The 26,917-nt window shown below is 36.2% G+C and overlaps 1 protein-coding gene across 21 annotated transcripts in view; it reads right to left on the minus strand.

The window, feature by feature from the left end:
* RIMS1 (regulating synaptic membrane exocytosis 1) overlaps positions 1-26,917 on the minus strand; it is a 314,192-nt gene that overhangs the window by 45,866 nt on the left and 241,409 nt on the right. For 20 of the 21 annotated variants that reach the window (XM_085056508.1, XM_085056507.1, XM_085056506.1 and 17 more), the window contains 2 exons: positions 22,742-22,854; positions 14,508-14,674 (listed from right to left, as the gene is read on the minus strand). In XM_085056508.1, the coding sequence (XP_084912634.1) occupies positions 14,508-14,674; positions 22,742-22,854 (280 nt within the window). Of the gene's footprint in view, positions 1-14,507; positions 14,675-22,741; positions 22,855-24,680; positions 24,864-26,917 lie in introns of those variants that run through there. The other variant, XM_085056527.1, reaches the window with a different exon arrangement.

A 26,917-nucleotide genomic window follows, 5' to 3' on the forward strand; every position in this document is an offset into this window, starting at 1 on the left:
AGACACTGCTCCCTTTACCAAGAGAAAACTGCTTACATTTCCTGCCAAAACTTATGCAGTTGAGATAAATCCCATCTAAAGTGGTATCTGAACTACACCAGGCAAAATCAAGACTGTATTCACATGTGTGCCATCAGAGTTCTAAAAGAAAGCAACACATTCTGTTTTGCAAGCTGCCCCTACCTGGAAGTTGTATCTGTAGGAATGAAGAATGAAAAATTAATACAGAAAACTTAATCAAAGGGTACTTTGAGTTACAAGCTAGCATAAATATTAACCCTGAAACAAATTCTAAAAGATGAACACGCTACAAGGTCATTGTGGATTATACTTGCTCATATTAAAGTACAGCACACACAGCTATATAGAACTGAAACAAAGCCAAGTACCTGTATTAAATCATTATATATCTTCCTATGTACAGATAAGTAATATATATATATGTATTCAAGATCCGTAAAAGTACACTGAACAAATAATTTGAGTTGAGAAAATCAGTATATAGATATACACTCAGTATCTCTCAGTAATTACATAAAATACCTGCACATTCCACCTGAAAAAGAAAGATAGTAAGACAGTAGTAAGGAAGCTAGAAAAATACTTGCCCATAAACTCACCTATGTAATATCTGGAAGTATATCCTTTCAGTAAAAAAATCTGAAGTGATTAGCCATTGCTAAAATTACAGCATTTCCTTCATTCTCTTAGAATTACTGATGATGTATAAAGAAATACTTTAGGTGTTTATTTTCATGTTCCCTCATTTTTACTCCACCCATTTTTCCAATAATGCAAGCCATGAGTAAATAAATAATGTCCTGTATTCCTTGCTGTGTAGATGATGTTATAAGTTCTTTGCAGACAGTTGCAGTAACTTGAATCTTTCAGCAGAATCCCTGGCCTCCACCAGCACAAGCTACTGCACTTCCCCTCTCTCCTGCCGAATGCAGCATCACAAACTAATTCATAGCCCCTATGGCACCCTTTTGCAATGAGGTAGCTCATGAATACTAATAATCTCCTAAACATATAAGAGTTCTGGACCAAAGGGAAGATATTTTTATAATGAGAAACATTACATTTCTAAGAATAAGTTGTCTTATTAATATTATATGATGTATAATCAATAAATACAAACTTTTAATTACTTATCTACAAATTGCTCTGCCATTCTAAGAAAATATATTTATATTTACATATGATATATAAAATTTGCTGCAAGATAAATTACTGTACAATTTAAAATAAATATTTATAAATATAATTAAAATTCAATAAATTAATTGAAGTATGATGCTTTACAAATCAAAGGACAAACATAAATCCTATATTATAATTCTCTCTAGTTAGTCAAAAGAAGTTTTTAGACCATAGAAGTTGATTTGATCTAATAATAATTTTGTACAGTCTGTACCAACTGGAACTACATATTGATTTAACATGCACATTGATTATATATTAGTTCTATTAAATAGCTATTAGAATCACAAAAAACTCGTTGCTTCTCCTGTAAAGTCACCATATTCGAGTCCTATTGGTGTATTAAGATATTTGAAGATCAGTAATTGGTAAGTTATATCTATTGTTGACAATATTCCTATATTGTATGAAAATGCCACTCAGTGACACAGACACTCCCTCTGGAATGACACCATGACAGCCCCACTGTGTTCAGTGTGCAAACTCTCACCGAGGTAAGGGCTGGGCAAGATTTCATTACAGAAACCTCCTCTGGGAGCTTAACTGGTTAAAATCCTACTGTGGAAGATCAGGAAATTTCCATTTGGAATGTAGTATCAGAATCTGGGTTGTGAAAATGCTTTTCTTGGGAGCATACCTTCCACTGAATTGTGCACGTTTTACAGCTCTGACAGATTTCTTTTCAAACTTGTAAAACCAGCATTTCCCCATGAAATGAAAGAATAACAATTCAGAAAGTGAGACTGAACATTACAAAAGATAAGCAGATTTTAACTATTTTCCAAGGAAAAGATAAGCAGATTTTTATTATTTGCCATGAACATTTCAAGTTAATTTATTTTCTCTGAAACAAGCAGAGCAATTGTCTGTGTATGTGGGAGCCTGTGTGTCTGCCTGCACATACCCAAGGCAGCATCAGCCTGAAGCCAACTAATGACATGAATCATAAAATGAAACCAACTCAAAAGCAGTTACCCCCGGGGCATGGCTGAGGGTTAACTATTGCTATTAATGCTGATGTGGAAAGGCTAATGCAAATCAAAGGGCAAACAGCTCAAACGACCCAAACTTAACTGCATATGGCCATGTACATGAAGTGTACCAAACATAGAAAAGATGTAAATGTTAAAACTGTATCCTGTATCAAGAAAATAGGTACTGGGGGAGGGGTGTGTGTATGAGAAATACAAAAATGTGTAGCTCAACACTGAAGGAAACTTTCTTCAGTATCAAGAAAACTGAAATTGACAACTTTTTCTTTCTTTGCATGACATTCAGGAGTAACATTCTTTTCCCTGTTACATTTTGCACTGCTTTTTCTCCCTCTAAAGCATGAGGTACTGAAGTACCTGTAATCTCACTGCTCTTCATATAAAAAATGCTACATCACTGATATGAAATAGATTGCTCACTGCTCCTTTACAAAAGTAAATAATAGCAACAGCCAATAGCAACAAAATAGGAAGTGCAGGAGGAGAATCTGGAAAGCTAAATGAGACAGTGCAAGGTCAGGACTAACAATAAAAATGCAGACAAAATTTTTAAAAATATAGTAAACTGATAGGAAGATAAAGCAAATGAGAGCTAATCTGAGGTCTGAGACACCAATAAAACTGCATTTCTTTAAAGATAACAAGTACTGTCTATTTAAAATATTAGCATAGTGTTCATAAACTAAAAGTTTATGGATTACATTTCATCTTTATCAACTGCAGTAATTAAATGAAAAACCAATTAAAATAATTTTTCAGCCCTTTTCAAATCATTAAGAAAGAGTGCTGGTGATGTGACAGTTTCTTTGAAAGAGGAAACATAATTAGATAATTAAAAACGCAGAAGCAATGCTCCATAGTACATTTTTCATGTACAGATGTTCTGAAGGGATTAAAGACTCCATATCCCTCCCTCTCTGACAGACACATAAAGCAGTTTATAATGATGGATTTTCAAAATCATTATCTTTAGATAATGAATAATTAGAACATTAATTACTCTGGCTTCACCTTGGTTTTGTATATAAATGACCTCAGAACTAGAAGTTTCCATCTGTGATATACTCTTTGGGGGTAAAGAGGATACATTATATTTTTTAAGCAGATTATCTAAAATGTTTTCATATATCTCACCTTCATGGTAATAATTTGGAGGCTATTGCCCTCTATTTCCCCCTGCAAAAAGCCAAAGTTATGGCTCAGGTAACATCAGAGTGGCTGTCCTTGCCCCAAGATAGACCACCTGAGCAGCAATATTAATTACTTGCTATACATGCTGAATATGTTTCTCTCTTTCATGAAACTAGAAAGTGCACAGGTAATGAAACTGTTCCGGTGTTCAGTTTTTAGCTGCAGTGATTTGGATAATCAGAAACAAAGCAGGATTGGGGATTTACTTCAAGTATTGCAGTGGATGCTTACACCGTGGAGATTTGATACGTAAAATGCCTTGCCTGTTACCTATATCTATTCTGTTTGTCAAACATGAAAAATTTAGATGGAAATTTTCCATGCCTGGTTTCTGCCCATGGTCAAATTTCTCCTTTTATCTATTCTAAGTTCCAGCTGATATACTGTGGTAGATTGCCTGCCCCTTTTGAAGGAAATGAAATGAAAAAAATCTATATTGTACTGTTCCATAATTAAAAAAAAAAAAAAAATTCACTTCACTTTGAGAAGAGGCTAGTGCCTAACTGAAAGATTACAATGAGGTGACCCTTCTATTTGGCACAAACAGAGTATCTGTCAATTCTTTTGAGTACCTGTCAATTTGGAAAAACAACTTCTTTAAGTCATAACTCTTACTTTAAGAGATTTCAAAGAGACCAACTAGTAAGATACCGGGAAACTTTCTTGTTACAGAGTGACATCGCACTCATTCACAGGCACTATTGCTAAATAGATTGTACATTTCCTGAATATTACTATTTTCCCTCCAGGTCAGAGGCAGAAAGTCAGTATTTCCCAGAAATCGTACCTTTTGGCTATTCTGCATTTGGGAGAAATTAGCTATACTGTCCAGGACGCAGAGAGGATGCAAGTTTGTTGGCCATCAGGCATGACTCAAGACAAAGTCACCTGACTGGAGTACAAAAAGAACAATAAAGTTCCTAAAAATCCCTGAAACGGAACAAAAAAAGTCTTTTCAATGTCCCATCACAAGTAGTTCTCATATTATGACCCCCCACAAGGTGGTTGGTTTATGTTTTTGTAGCCACAAAACACTCGCTATCCTCTCTGCTTCTGCAGAGAAGGCTTTTTCATGTGCCATCACACCATTTTGCATGGTGAACTCAGCAATCATGCAAGCCCTGAATCTTTTACTCTGCCACTGGCTTAAACAAACCAGAACCTCAAAGAATCATGGGTGAATTTACCCCAAACTTTCCACATGATGGGGAGATTGAATCCACAGCATCAAGACACAATAAACTCCCATGCAACAGGCAGCATATGATCACCAACAAAGACATGTCTGAAATGACTTGTCACTGATCACATAAAAACTATGGGGCACAGAGTAATTTCCCAGAGCAGTAAGAAACCAGTTAAGTGAGAAGACCATCCTTTATCTTTCTACAATTCCTGCCTCATTCTCTTTATCAAAGGCTTTGTCTCTATGGCTTCCCCTCAAAATCTTGATCAGGCTTTTTGCTGCATAAATGCTCTGCAAGAATGAACACTATTACCAAGCCAAAGTTTTTTAAAAACTCTCTTTCATTTATCAATTTTGATGAGAGCTAGAACACAATAGGACAATCTATGAAGCTCTTAGTCCCTGCTAACCCTGCTAGGGAATCTGCAATAACTACACATTTCATTTTGTGCTGCAATAAAACAATATCATCTTTCAAGGCTTGCACTGTTTGTTCTTATATCCAAGTTTCTCTATTTTAATTGTTGTATTTTAAGCAAAGTAGCAGTCATACTATTGTTACTCAACACAGTAACATGAAGACTGACACGTTTTCCATCAGCTTGAGTTTTGGCACACATAAAAACAAGACAAGGTGTCGCTGTTGAGCAGCTAGCAGAGTAAAGAAGTCAGTTCTCAGTGGCAAGAAGGAATGACCTTTATTGTTTTGATTTCATCATATATATAGAGTTTTCAAAAGTCACCCAGATTGGTCAGTCAGAAGCCTTCCCCCTAGGCCTGATTGGCCAGGCCTGCACCGTCCAGATCTTGGGACACTGTTCCAATATCATCCAAACTTTATCTTTATTTATAAAACACAAAAAGAATTCTCATGGGAAAAGCCTGTGCTAGCCACAACAAGGAATTTAAATTTTTGTTTAAAATACCTCTCTGTGTTGACAAGTATCAGTCACTCCTCTAGGAGGAAGCTGAATTAGGGTATCAGTTTGTTAAGCACACACCAAAGTCTCCATGTTTGTAAATAAAGAGAGATGAACTAGTGTTCTTTTAAAACCCAGATATAAAATGTTACCATTATGCTAACGTGTTCCATGGCATATGTTATGAACAAACACTAAAAATGTATTAATTCTTGTAAAAATCTATCACTATCTTGAGTGTAGACTTTTTAGAGAGCTTCATGGGTTTTCACTTTCCTCTGAAATTCTCTTTGGTTTTTGGTTTATAAATTTCCAATCCAGAAAAAAAGACTGTTATTTGTAGATTTTGACACAAAAGAAATATTGCATTATAAATATATTAATTACTATAATTAGTGTAGACTAGTTCTAGTATCTCATATTTCTTTCTTTAAAAGGAGGAATTCCGGTTTACATAGAAGACATAGGATTTCATACTTATGTGAAATATAGCCTCATCATCTTAAAAAATGTTGCACATGAAAATTGCAGGATCTACAATTTGTCATGAGAAAGAAATACCCAGGTCAATAAATGCTCTTTACTCAAGTTAAATTTGCCAAGACATAATTTAAAAAACAAATTGGGAACTCACTCAGAACTCTGACCATTAAAAATGGAAATTTCGGAAAAGAGAAAACTTTGGCATTATGTCCCCAAAGCTGTGCCAGTTCACATTAAGAAATTAGTAACTTTTCAATGAGCACCATTGCACTGAAGCTTTGACAGCTGATTAAAACAAATCATGTTGAAGCATTGATTTTGGTGATCCATAGTCCAGCTGATAAACTACAACTGCAGCCATCTATCAATTTGCAAGGCCTGAGCTATGCAGGCTTTGAAGCAGGTATAATATGGAAGATAAATAGCAAATGAGAACTTGGTCCAAAATTCTTTAGAAATGTGACAACTGAAAAGGTTGATCTGATTAATACGTGGATATATATGCAGCAGAATTCATCATTTCTGCTACTGCTGCAGGTATGTAATTAACTGTGTGGTGCTTTAGGCCTGAGAAACATGGAACAGACCTTCCACAGTGATGATCTGAAATGCTGCACATGGCAAAATTTAAGCACAAACCCAGGAAACAGCCCTTTGAAAATGCCTTTTAAGGATCAGCTTTCAACATGATGCAGACTGATTTTGCCACACCGCTGTTTGTGAAGCTGTGGAGATTTGTGGCTGATAGGACCTAGCTCTTCATATATTGCTAAAATCTACTGCTGAGCAAGAGACCATGCTGCCAGAGAACTGTGATCATTACCACCTGATGGCACACAGCTAGACATGCATGCGGCAGGCAAGGTTTTTTGGGTTTTTTTATCTGCTTGGCAGTAAGATGATCTACTGTGCCTTCTAGTATGACACCCTGAAGGCTCTCAGAATCCTAGAATGAGGAACCACCTTGATTCCAAGTACATGATATCTCCTTTTCCAGACAAGGATCTGGGTTGATAACATCTTGAATAATTAAAATAACATTTATTTTTATATTGAATACCAGTAATGAGAGCTATAAACCCCAGGAATATCTAATTTTACCTAGAATACACAAACATCCCTCTTATGCTAGGCTCCAGCACTGCATATTCCACCATAAATTTATATAGCTGAATCCTTCCTTTATATGATGTGAGCTTGCCCTTGGTTTGTTAAGAAATATAGGATCAAATTTAGGCAGAGTAAAAGAAAAACTGTTACACTCCACACATTTTCAGGATCTTCTCCCGGGTTTTGATAATGAGTGTGGCATAGTGAATATTCCCCACAAAGCCAGTTTGAAATTACTTGTGAATTTGTTCCCATTTTCCAGGTGATTTACTTTTATTGATGAGTAAGCTTTAGTGTTCTTCTGTTGTTGCCTCCACCAGTTCTGTTTGCAATATTTATAGTAATAATTAAAAGATTTTACATTTCATTTCTTTCATGAGTAAAGTATCTTGAATACACCCTTAGTCACTGTAGCACAAATTCAATATGAAAACTTTAATTACTTTTGTAATTAATGTGAAATGAGTTGGTTTCTTTATTTCAGCACAGACTTTAGTCTCATCAAATGCATGAAGAGCCTTGGCACACTGCTTTCCTTCACAGTTATGACAGGAAGTTAAACTTTGCCCAGTTGGCTCCGTGGTGCAGTATTCTGCTGCATTTTAGTGAATCAGTGTGCTGAGAAGGATGGATGCAGCTCTACTCCAAAGAGAGCGTGGGGCAAGGACTGAACAACTGTACTGCATCAGTAACATCACATACATTTATGATGTAACAAGCAGCACTATCAGGAAGCCTGAGAAGAGGTCAGAAGACCCTTCAGACTCTCTCCACCCCCTCATCACTATAAATTGTATCAGACTAGCTCTAATGTACTATGTGGGAGGCACATAAAGTTACTCCTCCCCAGGTGCAGGATTTTTCGTTTCTGGCCCATCTCTCCATCCTGTTGAGGTCCTCATGAATAAGTGTCTCATCCCCCTGCTATATCAACTACTCCTGTCAATTTTCTGTTGTCTGCAAACCTGCTGAGGGTGCATTCTGCCAAATTCATTCCAAACACTAATGAAGATGTCAAACAGTACTGTCATAATATTGACCCCAGGCATAGACCACAAATGATTTGCCTCCAGCTGGACTCTGTCACAGATCACAATCCCCTGAGCCTGGCATTCAGCCAGTTTCCAATCTGTCTCACTGTTTACTTACCTAGGCTGTACTTCCTCCATTTGTCTGTGAGGATGTCTTAGAAGAGGGTACTTAAATCCTTACTAAAGACAAGATAGAGAACATCTAATATTCTCCTCTCCTCCATCAAGATAATCAACTAATGAAAATTATTTGCCTTTTTTAAATTCATGCTGACTATCCACAATCACCCCTTTGTTCTACATGTATGTTTGAAAATAGTTTCCAGGATTATTTGCTCCATCACCTATCCAGAGGCTCAGCTAAGGCTGACAGGCCTAATAGCTTCCAAGATCCCTTTCCCTTCTTGAAGATCCCTTCTTTCTTCCAGTCTTCAAGAACTTCCCCTGACTGCCATGTTCCAAAGATTATTGAGTGGCCTTGCAATGACATCAGTCAATACCAGCTCATTTAGTATTCATGGGTTCACCTTGTCGTGTGCCAATAACTTGTACATGTCCATTTGATTGAAATGTTCCTTGATCTGATCATCCTCAGCTAAGTCCTTGCTCCAGACCTTCCCTCCAGTCATCAGTGCACTACAGAAACCTGGATTACTTGTGCCCCACTGCATTGCTCAACCAGTAGATACCAGGATGGTTTAAGTTCTCTATGAAAACCAGAACCTACAACTGGAAAAAGGCTTCATCTAATTTTTCCTGATCAAGAAGTCCATAGCAGACACCCACAATATCATGACATTGGTTGGGCATCTAATCCTGGCCTATAAACTCTCAGCTGGTTCATCACCCATGTCTAAGCCGAGCTCCCTGCATACTCTGCTCTCTCACCAAAGGGATACATCCCTTCCTTGCCATTCTGCCCTGTCCCTCCATGGATTGCACCACTCCAATAAGATGAGCTAACCCATCACTTCTCTGTGATCATGATGAGACCATAGCCCTACAGCTACACAGCAAACCTCTAATTCCTCTTGTTTGTTCCCAATGCATTAGAGCACAGGCCATCTGGAGAGCCACACACTTATGCTGATTTCCCAGAAAAGGTATGAGAGCTTTCCCTAAATGCTCTCCTCTCAGCTGCATCCTTATTCATGCTCACACTTTAGGTGGCTCCTTCCTGCCCTGCTTTGCTGTTTATGAGGTCCTGGCTGTCTCTATCCCTCTGCACCCATTGCCTATCAACCCATCAACAACTTCCTCACTTGATCATGAATCATCATTTCTCTACTCCATGGTTCCTGTTTCAAAGCTCAGGTGTGCTAGAGCTAAATGTCAGTGTACTGAAAGAACAACAGCTACATGCAAGTTGTATATTCTGTTCTGGAAATCAGGGAAGAAAATGTCAGAGTCTGACAGTACAAACTTCAGTGACATACAGAGAACATAAACCTCAAAAAACATATACGAGTTTATTGATAAAAGCCATTCAGTGGCATGACATAGTATGTGAAATAAATTAGAATTGCTTTAAATCCACTCTTACAACCCAATACATTATCCTCTTTTCTTGATAAGCTTATTTAAAATATTTTAATTAAACTTAAGCATTCAATTAAGAAAAGCATGGAAAACCAGATTAAAATTTGGCACAGACATAATAGTATTATATCACACATCGTTCAAGATAAAAATGTAATTCTTAATAAAGATGTGGTTTTCACATTTAAAATGAGGGATAACAGCAATATCCCTAATGCAGGGACAATTTGCTTGAAATCCAGATACACTGAGAAAAATTCAACTTAAAAATAGTCGTTTAGTCTTTCACAAATTTAGCAGATTTTATTAAATCAGATTTAATTGAAACACCTTATGGTAGCTTGTTATTTCTCCAAAACAGAAGCCTCCACCTCACCTTTACCATGGATGACAGTTCCCTACTTAACAGCACCAAGAAGTCCAGGTATTTTTGCATAAGCAGGCTACAAATGAAAAGTGATGCAATAACATAATCTGGCATAATTTTTAATTAAGTGAGCAAATGTCCTTCTTTGACTGATCAAGCCCATATGGTGCTGATTAATCATCATGGGTTCTAACTTATCAACCATTCACATTAAACCACAAAAAAAATTTCCTTTTGTATCATTGAGAATGTGAGAAATGTTTCAGAGACAAATACAGTAACATCTCCAACACACACAGGCACAAAGCACTGCTTGGCTGTATTATGAATCATAAAGAGCATGATGGATGAAAGAAAACCTCTATAAGGAAGGACTGTTAATTTGACCTCACTCATCAAATACACACCAACTCCAAATTCACAAATCTGATTCTGACTGAAGTCAAAAGTCCCAGAACATTTTGTTCACACAGCAAAAATTCCTGGTATTTGTCTGCCCTTCCAACTAGAGAGCATAGCAGTTAACCAGACTTCCCAGGATGGTAACAAGAAAGATGTTTGGAATACTTTCAAACACAGACTAGCTTATCCATGCAATGCCATTTGTTATAACATGTACCTGAAAATGCTAAACAAATTAGAAATGAAGAAGCTATTTTATATACTTATTTAGAACTTGCATCAATCATAACTCCCTCTTCCAATCTATTATAAGTATTAATCAACCAAACCTCCAGACTGATGATTAACTAATGGTATTTTCTATACATGCTATGTCACAGCCTTCTGACAGGCAATTCAATTGCAAATATACTGTAAGAATGAAATTAGTCTCCTACTATAAAAGGTTTAGACATGGTCTTGTCATTTATTACAGGAAAGAGTAGATTTGATTTCCTTCTCTCTGTGTTACTAACTTCTTCAACATGAGCTAACATGACAAAAATTTAAATTTGGGAGTTTTGACCTAAAGATGAGCTTGAGTGTTATCTAACTATTCAAATAATATTTCTGTGCTTTTCTCCATCAGCTGGTTTTATGATTGCTCTTCAGATAGCATTTCATTCCATAAATGCTTTACATTATTAAAAGCACACTGTACTTTCAGTAATGTAACTGAAGGAGCTAATGATTAAAATTAAAAATTGCCAAAAAAACCCTCATGAATTGTCCTACCCTTCTAGCTAATACCTATAGAATTGAGAGCCACAACAGAGATGCACTTCCAGGTTTTAAAATCTTTACTTTTTGAATGAAGAAATAACTATAAACAGAATAATGTATAATATATTGTCGCAAATAATATAATCTTAACTATTCAAAATTTAGGGAGAAGAGAAAGATGCCAGTTCTGTGTAGATTGATATGGAAAAGGGATTAGCTAGTATTTTTTTAAGGATCTTTCCTCCCTTAGGATTTGGGCAGAATGGTCAGGAAGCAGTCTGTGCTGGTGGAACTGTCAATGAAGTCAGTGGGTATAAACACTATGACCTGAAATCTCAGTCCTTCTGACATTTAGAAGTAATGATAATTTGTACCAAATTTCAATCAAGGATTACTTTCTTAATGACAGCCCTAAAGAGGACAGTATCTTGTATTCTCATATGTCTAGGAGTTTGATTTATACCCCTTTACACAGATGCATTAATATGAGGGATGATGGGATTATACTAACTAACAGCATTTACTAAAACTACTTCTGTCTTAACCTGGCATGCTTCACATTCAGAAATTTGGCGCCGCAATCCTCAATATGAATAACTAGACAGTGTCTTTCAACTCATGCAGGAATGTTAGAGGAGCACCATTTCACTTCAGGTTACTAATGTGAACCCCAGACTACTTTCCAATCATGTTTCTCCATTTAATTTCATTAACTCAACTTGCTGTTCAATAGCCCTAAGAATAACTTTTCTCTGATCAATGGAGAAAGAGATGCAGACACCCTTTGCAAAGCTGATGCCGACCAGAAATCTTGTGTGTACTGAATGTATTTTTCTTCTAGATACAAAAGGTACCTAAGGATACTACTTGAACAACTTAGTTTAGTGAAATGGCTAGAACTGAGCTACCTCCTTTGAGTTTCTATATGCTTACTAGGTTCATCATAGCTCTCATCTCTAGAACATATCCGGAGAGCATAAGTAGGTGCATAAAAAAGGCAGTTCAACAAACTTTGTCCCTTAAGTTAACATTATGCTCACACAGTTGCCATGGCCTCTGTCCTGACACACTTCCAAATGAAGATGATGGTGGATATGTGGCTTCAGTAAGACAAAAATCAGGAAGATAAAAATGCTCTTTTCCTTGCCCCTCCTGCTCAACCATCCCATCCCATCCTATCCCATTCTGTTTGATATATGTTAACATAGGGCTCTTTGGAGGCAAAAATAAAATTTGAATTGCAAATTGCTAATCAAACTTGTATTTAAAACTTCTAATTCCTTGATCTTAAAGAAACATTTGTAATTGCAAGAAAGAATCCATTCAATCTAATTTTAGATGTCAAAAGTTAAAGCAACCAATCTAAGCAAGTCATCTAGGATTCCTTCAACAATTAATGCTAGAAAAGTCTTTTGACACCTGTCTGAAGATGAGGTGAACCATCCAAGACAATAGATGTTTTCTTTTTTTTAATGGTGGCTTAGGTAAGCTAAAAAATAATTTAATAAAAACCTAATTTTTTAATATGAATTGCATTGTAGATACATAGCTTTTAAGGCTGGAGTTACACAGCATGAATCTCAAAATTAAAAAGATTGTTCCTAACACAATCAACCCCTTCCCTAGTCTTTTAATTTCTTCCTCATATTTCTACTGAAGGAGTTGCATTTTGTGTTATTACTGTACATTTTGTTCCCTATGGAAGTACTATCTGAATTTAGAGAAGATTAAAGCAAGCAAGAATAAAGTGTCTGATTTCTGAGCTATGTCTAATTTCTGAGGTATTCTGTGTATCAGAAAGGGAAGGCATCTGAATTCTGATTACATCTCACTTTACTGGTCTAGACTAATGCTGAACTGGAACTCCCACTGCAGACACTTGGTTTTGTATACTTGGTCACTCAATTCTGCACCCAAAAGGGCTCTGCTACTCCTAAGAATGGAAGAGGTTGATGATTTGACCCTAGGTTTCACCCTTTCCAGGCTCACATAAGGTTACTGGTTCTCCCAGTTCTGATATTTATCATAAGACATTCTGAACTTGAGGAAGATTTCTGATAAAATCTTTAGACATATTTATGGGGAAAAAATTAATATTTTGTTGAACCTGACAAGGACACTGGGAGCGGGCCTGGTTGAGAAAACTTCTATATCTGGGAAATAAGGTATTTTGGTACAAATAAAGCCCTTTGTAAGAGTCAAATACTGAAAAGCTAGGGCACAATAAAATGCAGCATTTAAAGACCTGAATTGAAATGACTTTAAATACATTTACAGTTCCACTGCAGTGTTCTGCTGGATTGTATATTACTGTGGCTGTCAGGTTATACCTCCACCAATCTGAAACATGATTTTGAATACCCTTGTGAACATTCCTTAAAAAGAAAATGAGGTGGATCTAGCTCAAACATAGAGGCCAGTTTCTGAATTTCCCTAACATCCCTTTCTGTTGTATAAACATGTCAAATGCCTGCAGCTGTTCTTCTCAGATGCTGAGTCTGTCTAAAAGTGGTAAATGATGTCTTAGCAGTAAATGATTCCTTCCAGATTTTTATCAGGCAGATTTCCTAGTAGGGATAATTTTTTTAATAGTTTGTAATTCTTCTTTCATTTTATAACACTTAAAGTCAAATTTTTGAGAGTTCAGAAACTGGAAGATGTAATCAAAGACTATCAAGCCAATCCTACAGCCATCATAGTTGCTGGGAGTTTTGTCATCAAGTTAAATGAAAACAAAAACTAATCTGTGCCTCTAAAACAGCCCTAACCCTAGAATAGGTTAGTATCAAGGATGAAAGATGTATTTGATTATTGATAATGCAAATGAATTAAACTACTTTCAAACGAGATATAAAAATTACTATATGAATAATAGTTTCAAATCTAGTAATTTGTCATATACATAAAACAGCAAAATAAAGGCAGGTAGGTAGGGAAAAATACTTTGGGAAAGAAAAACCAAGCTTTTATGGAAAAAAACCTGTTTAACTTAAAAATCTAGTAGCATTTCTGCTGTAACACTTTACTGACATATTGAGTACACTAATTCTTAGCCAACGACACGATAGCCTGTGTTCAAGTTCCACTGACCATAAATATATTAATCTGTCATCTCCTGAAGGAAATTTAGCTTTCTCTTCTAAATGCACAAATGCAGAAATATTGTCATCTTAGGCCAGTAATGGCAGACAGTTTATATGTGCATAACATTTTTCACAAATTCCTATGTCGTGGTTATCTAGTTTCAAGAATCTGTGGTTGTATTCTGGCACTCAGTGAAAGAGGGAGTGTGGTGCAATTGAAGCTGCATGGAGAACTCACCTGATCCTGCCCCGAGGGCGCTCAGATTGCTCTGACATAAAACTTGTGCTGCTGAGGCGAGAGGCACTGCTGGTTCGGGAAATGGCTGACACATCACTGACATCACTATCTGATGATTTGGCAGAGACGTTATCACAACTTCTGTACTGATCTGTTTGTATATTATACTAGAGATCAAGAAAAGAAAGGATGAGGAGTCTCATCAAAACAGAATGCATTAATTGAGACAACAAATGACCTAAGTATGACAATTCTCTTTAACTGCTATTAGGTATTCCAAAATTGTATGAAATTCAAAGAAATGCCTACATTAAATAATGCCTTCATGTCTAGTGCAGAAATCAAATGTTATTTATGAACTTAAGAAGATACTTGGAATAAAATACAGCATTGGAAATTAAATAGGCTGCTGGTTCTTCAGCACACTAGAACTACAATAATGAACTATTTATATGAAATATATATGCAGCAGACAAACATGTCAAGCACATGAATACCATTCATTTGGCTACAGAATTTTTCTCAAATTTTTAAAATGTTAAAAACATATGCAATGAAACACCTGCACATAGAACTGCATATGAGCCAGAATGAAATATAATGCTACATGAAGCTATTAGGGACTGATTTCAGTTCCTAACTTCTATAAAAAAAGAAAAAAAGTTCATTTTTCATCTCAAAATATCTCTTTGTATTGTGATATTAGAGGACTAGTTCGGCAGAAAGCTAACTCAGCAAACAGAGTATTTGTTTCCAGGCAGATCAGTTCACTGATCTAGTTGCTTTTATATCTGCACATGCATAAAAACTAGGAGAAGACCCAGCAGGAGGGATAGGTGGACAGGGGTAGAAGTTACTTTGCTTTCAAAATCAACTGTGACACCACACCACCTATTATACAACGCTCTTATTCCTCATATCATCAGTCAGACAGGTACAAAAGGAAGCTCTAATCCTAGCAATAAAACACTTACCTAAATCTTCATTCACACATTTATGAGGACCAAATAATTGTTAGGCTCACAAAACTAAAACTCACTGTCATTAGAGGAAGGTACTCTTGGCTGGAAAGCAACTACACCAGTGGCATACTTCCCAGGGTATATTATGGGAAAACTATTAACACATAGGAGCACTAGGCAGTTTTTGACATGACACTAGAGAGTTAATTTTCCAGATCTGTGCTCTGTAAAATTGCAAGTCATAAAAGTTTATTTATGAATCACAGACAAATCTGTGACTGTCTGTGAATATCCAAACTCCAACTAAGCACTGGGTTGCCAGCTGAGTCACTCAGCAAATGCCATGATTTAATTTCAAAAACCTGGCAAACACAAGCTTGAGTTTGTACAGATGAATGTATCAGGTCTCCTCTCCTTAAGCCAGGTTTATCTTCTCTTGCTCCAGTGCCTTTCAGCAACTATGCTTGTGTACACTTGGAAACCTCTTAGTAAAATATTGAAGATAAAATGAGGATGTTAATAGGAGTAGGGAAGGGGAAGGAATAAAGACAATTCTAAGCACCAATTGTAAATATAGAAATCTGGAGGAGGTGGGTGTTATATAAATTTACTGTCTCAGTGTGTTTTTTAGGTGTGTATTGGAACACTGCTTAGCAAAAACTCTCAGCAGTACCCTGTGAGGGCCTTGCAGTGACTCAGTAAAAAAATCTGCAGGAGAGAAAGCTCTGGTTTATGAAAGATAACTTTTCAGCATCAAATACTAAAATAAAGCTCTGCAGATGATTTCAGAATAGCTTGGAGCATGATGACTTGGAGCTCAAATAACTTGTCTAATAAGCATTGACATGGAAACAGATGCAGAACTCTGATTTAAGAAATTGGGTAACACAAAGGACTCAAGAACTCTGATACTCAAAAATATTTTCAACTACATCAATAATTTACTGGGAGTTTCTCTTTACAAGTAACTTGTTTTGACTTTACTGAATATAAATGCCCAATGGGGTTAAGGTGAGACAATGCAGGTATGTTTATTCAGATCACTTTTTGGAAATGGCTTGTAGAATCTTTCATTTTGCTGCTTGTTGTCCTTCAGACTGCAAAGTAAAATGGAAACTCCAAAATGGAAACACAAAGCATACTAATTCTTATCAGATCTATTTTATAATAAGATATCATACTTTCCTTCTAAAGTCTAAAAAAAAAATATTCAAAGCAAGAATCCAAGTTATGAAAACTTTTTACTTAGACTAAATATAAGCATTCAGAGGTTGGAAAACTGAATGGTTAATTCTCTCCAGTGTAAGTTAAACTGCCCCAGTACTGAGACAGCCTTGGTGTTTTATGCAAAATTCCTGAAGAATTCCTAAAGAATCCCTCAAGCTACTCTAAATGAGACATGTAAAAATACAAAAAACAACTGGACACATGGAATGATCTGGCTTTCCATTAAGCTAAACAGATTTGCAATCTGCAAAATCATCCCATTAAATAGTAAAATTTATGTTGATTTCAGTGAAATAGAGATTTCACCCATCCCATATTTGTACATTATATCCAGAAGTTAGTCCTTTGCAGTAGAGGCTTTAAAAATACTTTAAAATATAACCAAGCAATCTCTCTCAAATGAATGGGGTTTCTTATGCATGGCAACAGACTGTATCAGAAATACCTCCATGTTTTAATTGTATTTGCTGAAGACAATCTGACTTCTACCCTCTGCCATTATAATGTCCAATTACTTCTCTTCCTCACCAAAAAGTCCACATTGCCTTTGTGCCCTTTGGTTTGAGAGTGCATACAGCGACTCTGCAATGGTAGAAGACTTAGGTGGTCCCTGAGCAACCATGACATGCTGCTGGAGAAGGCAGAGTCCCCCTCTGAGAGAACCATCGAGGCCAGATGCAGTGACTTCTGCTGTCCCGCTGGAAGCCTTCCTTCTAAGTATTGAGGGAGATTTAGGCTGCTGGCCTCTGGTCCAAGCCACACCTGAATCTGGCTGTTTAGCACTCAAGTTACAAGTCATCAGGTGGGCTGTGTATGTCATGCAGAAGATCCTCTGTTTCACCTGTACTGAATTTACTCCACCTTTCATGGGCTACCTATAGGGGTTGGGAAATATGGGGAGCAGGGAGAGAGAGAAAGCATCAAGCATGGTTGTGCAGTTTTCTGGTAAAAATATTGGGAGGGAGGTTAGAAGTCCCGGTTTGTGTATCAGTGGCAGTTTAGAGATTCAGCCTTATTGATTGACTGTTCAATATCAATATGAAACCATTTATTGGTGCAGGGGACTTCAGCTCAGGTATCATCCCCTGTAAGTGGGGCTATATAGATAGCTTCACTCTGTTTTGTTCCCTTATAGTCCAGCAGTCTGAAAAATTGAATTGTTTTGTAGATAGAAGACTAGCTTAAAAGACAGTTTTTCATATGTTGGCAAACAGAGAATTTTACGGTGAGATGGGACATAAAGAAAAAACTGAATCCATGTCTTCTACTTGCCTTGTATTGAAATCACACAGCTAGTGCAGAAAACATGGAGCATCCCTTTCTAAAGGAGATTTTCACGGCATGGCTGAGCTTTTCCTACCCCTTTATACTCTATGCCAGGGCTGTGATTCCCAAGAAACTGAAAACTTTTCCCTTCACAGAAATAGAGATTAGCACAAAAAGTAGTGATGCTGAAAGTTAATGCTGAGTGCTACAGTGTTTTACATTTTACTTCTACTACTTCTAGACTTAGCTTTTCCTTCCTATACCTGCTGCTTCTAATTAATTAACCAGCTGCTTCTAATTAATTAACCAACCTCTAGAGGAGGGAGATTTCCTACCTACCTCTGACACAATTTGATAATCAATCAGCTAACAGATGAACAAAATGAAAGAAATTTTGAAGTTAACCTTTTTTCCCTTCAAATAGAGTGAGAATAAATAGGACTCATTCACAAAGCAGTGCTCATTAAAATGAGAATATTTTACTGCTGCAATACACCCAAACTTATCATTCAGAAGAAAAATAACCTGGGCTAAGATCCTCTTATATGGTATCTGCAATGAAATAATGCCTGCAGGTTTCCAACTGAGCTCAAAAATAATACGATAAAATTCTCCTGTAAAGCAGAAAACTGCTGCTCTTTATAATGGCACATATCTTAAAGTGTATGCAACATTTCTATTCCAAGGTGCACTATTTATCACACTAGGAAAATTGCTGAAGTTTGCAGCAACTTCAATAGCAATTACTAAAGAGTAGGTCTGGATTTTTAAGCATCAACAGCAGCTAGATTCAAATGCCAAAAATATCTGCGCTTTCTTTGTCCGCATTACAAAAACAGAAGTCTATAAACAGCTGAAATGCAGTTCTTCCATTCACTTTACCACCTGTGGAGCTGCTGCTTCTTGCACACCAGCAAAAGGAGAAAAAAGGGGTATGATGAACTGCAGAAGTGCTAACATCAATGGGAAGAGCACAGGCATAAGCCAAAAGAGTGTACTTCACAAATAATTTTACAGCTCCTTAATGAGTAACAGTGTTAGTAATTTTACTGATTATAAGGCACATCTTAGAAGTCATTTAACAGTCCATTATAATTGCATTATCTTCCATATTAAGAAGTATTCATATCTCTAGATTTAACTCCCAAAACCATGAAGAATACAAGAGTTCAGAGCTTTGAAAATTGAATGCATGTGCTGTCCTGTGACTACAAAAAAGCCCCAGGTGACTAACCTTGACAAATATATATCTCATTATATGCCTAAAATGAGGAAATCAAATGAGAAAATTAAATGGGCATTAAAATGAGGTCATTAACATGAGGAAAGAGAAATCCAGACCAGATGCATTAAGGGCTAGATTCATCCAGGGAATTACGTGAGTCTTGAGATGGCAGCTTTCTTTTGAGGCACCATACTCTAGCAAAGAATTTTGTCAGAAAATGCTGAATCCTGCACAAAGTAGCTTGAGTTTTACGACTGCTCACATAGGGATCCTCTGATCCTCTGCTGGTGTTCCCAGCCCAGCATTTGGTACCTTGGGGTTTTCAGGACTCATTGCTACTGTCTTAGGAGCAGCTCATGCCATGGTCCAGAGCCCACTGAGCACCAGCGATTCTAAATAACTCTTCCCATAATTGTATCCAACTGAACTACTATGAACACCGCTCAACTTCCTAAAAGGGAGCAGTAAAAATGGGCAAGTCAAACCATGAGAAAACTGCAGAGAAGCCCACAGGTCAAATGAATGGAACTCACTAGATTTTGTGAAATCCGACCAGTACTGCAGTGGCTGCCATCTTAATCTGACATATAATAAAGAATTTTTTCTTCAAGGTGGGTGAGTGGGATCAAAAGAAGATACTCACCATATCTGTTCAAGAGCATTTTCTATACACAGCCCTACATGCCTTGCCCAGCATGACATAATACAATCAGCCTCCTATCAGCCCAAGTGTCCTACCCAGCCTTTCCTTTTAGGCATTAACTGTTAACACATAAGAGTTAAGACAGTAACTATTGAGTTAAATCCACAGGGCCACCGAACTAATGCCATAATTACACTTTTATGCCAAATGCTTTTCAAACACATACTGTCTTAAGGCAGTAGTTCATCTAAATATAGAGTGATATCTTTTTAAAGGACATACTACAGTGTTCTAATCAGTAATTATTTTGAATGAACAGGCCTTTCCAGAAAATGGAAAGCCAGAGCAGCAGCAGCAGCAGCAGCATGGTGTTTGTGTTCTGTGTGTGGCATCTGGAATAAAAACAACTCACTGTATTTTGAATTAAAAAGCTAATTAAATTCTGTTTTAATTTACCTCCATGCAAATGCAGAATTATGCCACCAACATTTTGATTCTCTCAAGCACTGAAACCGAGCAGATATGTGCATACTAGCCACTACAGCCTTACCAATATATAAGAAAGAAGGCAGACATGTTTAAAGTTCTTCTTTAAACCCTTTTGACAAATCTGCAGAGGTCTGGCGGTTTTTTAAATTTCTTTTTTTGTAACTAATTAGAAGTTAACTAATTAGAAGAAGTTAACTTACTAAAATTTAACTGGTTCACATAAATTATGGAGCATTTCCAGTGCAGTGGAAGGAAATAAGGATGTGAGCTCTGTGAAAGTCTCAAAACAATTAGAGTGGAACAGCCATGAAGACATTTACAAATGTTGCAGGGCAGACAGTTACCTATTCAGAATTCATTAATGGATGTTTAAAACAAAAACCTGCACGGGCACATGCTTGGAAAACTATTGCTTGCTTACTGAAACTAGAAAATTGAGAAACTGAGTGGGAAAAATTATGAAGCTGGAAAAAATGCACCAGAAACGGACTGGAAATTGCAAAGGAGAGCTTACAATACCTCTGGGGGGAAAAATAAAAGGGCTTGTTTCAATATAAGATAAAACTTATTTAACTTTAAGGAATTATTTTGTATATACATAATTAACCATTGTAAATATGATCCAGTCCCAAACTGAACGAAAATTTTTGAATGGTTTAGAGAATTTTGCATGTAATAAAACAAGCATATTTGCTAATGCTAATATATTGGAAGAATCAAATCCATGTGAGCTGATTGGTCTGAAACACAGAATGAACTATTTTCTCAATATGCAGCACAGTATAATTTCTCTAATAAATACATTTATATTCTGAAACAATGAGCAAATGATGCTACTTGGGAAAGAAAGAAGGATTTGGTTAAAGAGGGACAAACACTACTTGCAATTGCTATTTCTTTAAAGTCAATTAATAGATCTTTTTCACTATTCCAGAATGTCTGTTATACCACTTAACATTTTTTTTTAATTTCTTTTTTTGTAACTAATTAGAAGTTAACTAATTAGAAGTTAACTTATTTTATTGGAGAGCAAAAATTATGCTTATATATTAGAGAGTTAGGATTTAAAAATACATTTCAGAATGATAAATACACAAGTTTCAATCAGTCTGTAAGCACATATAATCTAAATCAGAAACCTGGCCTTTGACTTTGAACAAAAGTCTCTGGTCATCCTGGCAAAAGTCCTCTGATTGTTTATTACCTCTCTCTCCTGAAAATTTTATCAACCCTATTTTAACTATTTTTTCTAACATGTTGAGTGGTTGGGAAGTACCACACAGATACACTGCATCTTACCCTGAGTGGGCCTCACTTGCCCTGAGTAGACCTCTGTGGAAGGCAACAGCAAACCAAGTATCAAATGAGCTGTTTTAATTAAGTAAATTCTTGCCACTGATAGAGGATCTCATTGGAAATTTCCATCCCGGCTGTTGAGGTTTTTTAACAGCCCTGATTTCCCACAATTTGGCAATTGAGGACCTAAAGCCTTGTTTCTCTTATTTCTCCTGCTTTTGAGAACTGTTCATTGAAGTTTTAATTAGAGTTGTCAGCATATTTAACTGCAACAAGATCTTGAACCAGTCTTTCAAATCTGTTAGATTGTAAAGGTTAGATGACAAATTTCCTATTTAACCATCCCTAAGTAAATTTCTGATTTTGTTTCAGATGAGTGCCTCACTTATACATTATTTTAACCCATGTCTCCAGGAGCATCCAGCTCCTCACAGTTTGAACTGTAAGTAGCAGTGCAGATGTGCAAGATATTTTCAGCAGTTTGCTTAGAAGTCTATACAGTTTTAAATTACAAAGTTATGGGCTATGATTTAAGTCTTATCAAGAAAAAAATCCCTCTATACAACTTCATTAATGTAATTTCAAATATATTCCATTATCACAGAAAATCGTTTTGCTTTTATTAGAAAAGGAAATCAATGTAATCAGTAGGTATTTCAAGAAAGGAAATATTTTATCTCTTACATTATTAGGATGCAAAACAATGTTAAAGTATGAGAACATCTGCATGGGATTGGACCGAATTCTGTCTAGCTCTCTACAGACAGTAGCAAGGGCCAACATACTCTTTCATGGCCTACTTTTCCAAACTCCGGGGATTTGAAGCCTGAGGACTTCCTAAGCTAGAGGTGATATGTCTTTGTTTAACAGCTGTTGAAGGATCTTTTTTTCCTGAATTAGTTTTGAAGTATTTCGGTTTTTACAGATTCATTTTAGCTGATGTCAAAGACTAAGTCTAATGCATATCAGATAAGGGGCAAAAATGATGCTAAAAAGCTATTACTTGAAGACATTTCTGTCAGGCTTTAAAATACAGTGTTCTTGAATGTTATATGATTATTTAAACAAACAAGTTTATGCCTTCTACTTTCAAGCCAAAGTATCATTGCAATACTACTGACTTTACCTTGGTATATTGCTCACGCTCATGTTCTTGGCTAGAACCAGACCCTGATGTCTGATTATAACGGTGCACTTTCATTTTCATCTGTCTCGTTCGCTCCTCCACTACTAAGCTTGCTGCAAAAACACACAATGAAAATCAATTAAAAATAGAGAAAAAATTTTGGAAAAAACAAATGGTTTAGCAACAATTTTAGCTTATTTTCATTTCAACAAAACAAAGAAATGTACAAACGTAGAACAAGCAGGGTGTAAACACAGAACAAAGGAACACTAATGTCAAGAAACCAACCACTTTCCTTGCGAGAGTCTTTACCTGAAAATGGGCAGACATCCCAATTTCTACACATAATCAAGCTGGTGCAACAGATACGAAAAGAGCGAAAAGATTTAGGTGGCAGGCTGAATTTTAAACCTGTTAAATATTCTGGATGCAGGGGACATAAATCCATGACTGTCTAAGCATGTGTTTGTTTATATGTAGAAAATATTACAGCAGCATTCTAAGAACTAATGCATTAAACAGGTATTAAATTTTATTTTTAAAGTAATTAACTCCTTAGCTACTATCTTGAAACATAGCAGTTTAACATAGCTAAGACTATTTGAGAGGAACAATTTCTCCATTCAACCAGTCATATCAAAAATACAGTCATTTTCTAGTAGTATTTTTTTTTAACAAGAAGTCCTTTAAAATCACTACTTTGCTCGCCTAACAAATAAAAGTAATGTTCACCGTTATTTCAAATAAATTATTTGTTCTTGTGTTTTCAAATTCCATATGGCAGTGTTTCTCTAAAAACAGAAATCTTATCTTACACCTTCAAGAAGCTGTGGTGCTATTTAGAGCACCTTCTTCAATCTGAACAAGTTATGTCAACTAATATTGGCTGTGCCTGCCACAGGCAGATGAACTCGCACTAACAGAGAGAGTGGTGTAAAAGCTTCTGGGCCATGGCTTCCTTAAAGTAAATTAACCTTTGTAATAATGAATAAATTTCAAGGGAACGATATATTCTGCTATTCTTAAACTTGGTAGCATTATAAATTCAAAGCAATATAGGTAACATCAACACCATGAAAACTGGCATTTTTAACAGTTTTAGAACTAGACCCAAATATTTATCAGCAACTGTTCTTAATCACAGGAGTATACACTATGTTCATTGTGTTTTAACAGGTTATAGCATCCCAGAACGACTTATTTAAAGTTGGAATTTTTTGGTGTCACAAATTTAATTTTATTTGAGGCAGCCTCCACAAAATCTTCCCCTTTTTTGTCTAGCATGGATTTATATTATTCTCTCCAAAACACCTAATTTTATGTCAAAGAACCCCTCCCCAGATAAGTGATGGGAGAGAGAGAGACCTATATTAAAGCTGCAATTAACTTGCAATCACAAAACACAGACAATTTTAGATTAGTGGAAAATAGGTACTCCTTGTATTTTCAATTAAGAGGTAGTAAAGTTCTCATGTGTGGCTTTTATGCTGTTAGTTCACTGTGGCATTCTTTATACCTTTATTTTTTTTGTCTGTGCTTTGCCAGCACAAAGATATAAGGCCAAAAAAATAAAAAAAGTAGTACACTCAGGGTTGGATATTTCAAACTATAAGCTACTGCACAAATCACAATTGTGCCTGCAGGTACCATATGTAACATGCTTGTAGAAATGACAGAATGTGCTGGTTTGGTATGAAAAAATATACAAAGGCATCGCTTTGAACTCCTTCTACATTTCTTGTTTAAAAATAAAAAAATTAAGTACAGTAAACTACATTAAAAATTCTGCTACAACTGCAAATTTAAGGCATGAAATAAAGTTATCGTAATCTTCAATCTCCCATACGCAGAGTCCAATCTAGCAAATTCTGCACACGCAGAATATCATACTGGGCCCAGCAATTATTCCAGATGACTAATTATGCCATTAAATGTGTACCTTAATTGCAATGAGTCCAGTTCCACCATCAGATATGCAGGCACAGCTCCAATTACTTCAATGGAAGTTGTATGGAGGTATCTGAAGGCAAAATTGAGCACTTTAGGTGAAATTTTTAAAGATGGCCTCTTATTTTAAGGACAGATATGAAAGGATTAAGATACATCAATTACAGACAGAAGTTAAAAAATTAATATCTTAATCCTATCATACATGCATGAAATAGACTGAGGATATGAAATCAGAGGGAAAAATGAGACCCCTTTAAAAATTTAGCCCTATATGTGTATGGTGCACAGATTAGAGTTACTCTAAAACATAACCCTTTCATTGTGTGAATTTTAGTTCCTCTACCCTGTCAACTGCATGTTATACTAAATAATATATATGATATGTTACTCTGTATTACTTATGATATCTGAAAAGGAATAGTCTATTGCATAATGAAATGTTTAGAGGTTATTACTTCCGTCAAGGTTCAGTAAATATTCAACCTTAATTCTGTAATTCTTGACCTTTGTTGTTTAAATCCTTAAGCTTAAAATGTTTATGTTCTGGTTTTCCTTTATATATATGATTACATCAAAGAACATGAGAACAGTTAATGAGGACTGTGAGGTAAATCTAAATTCTCTAATGGAGAAATTTGATTTTGTGTATGAAGGAAAATGTAATTTAGCAACAATTAGCTGTGACATTATTTCTAAGCATGCAGTTGCATGAAACTACTCTAGAAAATCCAACTGTGTTCTTTCCAGCTTTCTTTACCATGTACATCTGAGCATATCTTGAACAGAGCTCAGTTCTGTGATAGAAAATTTTATCTGCCTGACTAGCAGCCTGGTAAAACCTTCACATGTTAACCAGGAGAAGCAGAAAAAAGTCTAACACGAAGCAAAAGCACATTAGCAAACTATAACAACCATAGGTAACAACACCATATGATCACATCGCTTTCTTGGAACACGGGTGGTTACCACAGGTAACAAAAACTTAGACTGCCTCTTAAAAATATATGGATCTACTTTCTTTTAGGACATCAATATTTACAGAGTGCTTTTCCTGGAGATCTTGAGAGGTAGAACTACACAGTAATTTACAGATCAAAGCACTGTAATCCCAAGACCTTTAAATTCTAGAGTGGCCCTAGAATTTAAAAAAGGAAGATTTACCGTGTCTCAAAATAGTGGTACAACTACAATCAATATCAGTCGTGTCAATGTGTTATTCTCTGGTGTCAGAAGTCACACTTCAAAGAGCTGTAACTCTCATCTCTTCAAGACCTGATGATCCAGATGTGAGATCGATCAGTGTAAAAAGTAATTGAGAGAAGAGAATTCATTGATCAGACTGCTTAAAGAAAGGGTGCAACTTTATAGTCAAAGTTTTTACTACTAATAAACCATGTGAAGGTTAACAACAATGATGTACATAAACAATCAAGCCATGCAGGAGAGAAAAGACAGACATATGAATGGAATCAAAATGTTACATTTCAATTCCATTAATCTATTTATAAACCAGTCTGACTCCTGTAATCCCAGGTGTACTGAGTCTGGCTGGGATGGAGGCAGTTTTCTTCACAGCTGTCTGTTCCTTTAGTTGTGACTAAGTGCTGGTAACACACCAGTGTTTTAGCAACTGCTGAGCAGTGCTTGTATAGCACCAAGGCCTTCTCTGTTCCTCCTGCTGCAGCTCCTGCCCTGTCCTGGCTTCCCCCTGCCCCCAAGTAGGCTGTGAGAGGAAACAGGTGGGACAGGTGACCCCAGCTGATCAAAGGGAACACTCCATACCATACAGCATCACACTCAGCAATAAAACTGGGGGTAGTCTAAAATATACAAGTCTGTAAGACACCATTTGACAGAGGCATGGAATAAACTAAAGAAATTAGCTACCAATCTAATTTTCAGCCTGCAATCTACAATCAAAGAAAATAAGGACAGACTAACAGTTGTTTTTCCTTAAAGGAGAGAGACACTTAATTTTTCTAAGACTTTACCTGTTTACTAAGATTTTATGTGCTAGTCATATTCCTTTTAATATATGAGCACTATGGTAAGATTTATAGGGTTACATCTTGTGCCACTAACTAATTGACACTACTATGGGCATGTTTCAACCCCTATCTGCTGTTTTAACTGAGGAAGGAGTCAGAACTGGCTAGAATGCTAAATATTCAGAATATACGCTACCTTTTCAATTATGTACAAAACAACACAACAATAATCAATATG

This window comes from Lichenostomus cassidix, chromosome 3 (assembly GCF_008360975.1).
Source record: "Lichenostomus cassidix isolate B80296 chromosome 3, HeHo_3.0, whole genome shotgun sequence".
NCBI classification, from domain to species: domain Eukaryota; kingdom Metazoa; phylum Chordata; class Aves; order Passeriformes; family Meliphagidae; genus Lichenostomus; species Lichenostomus cassidix.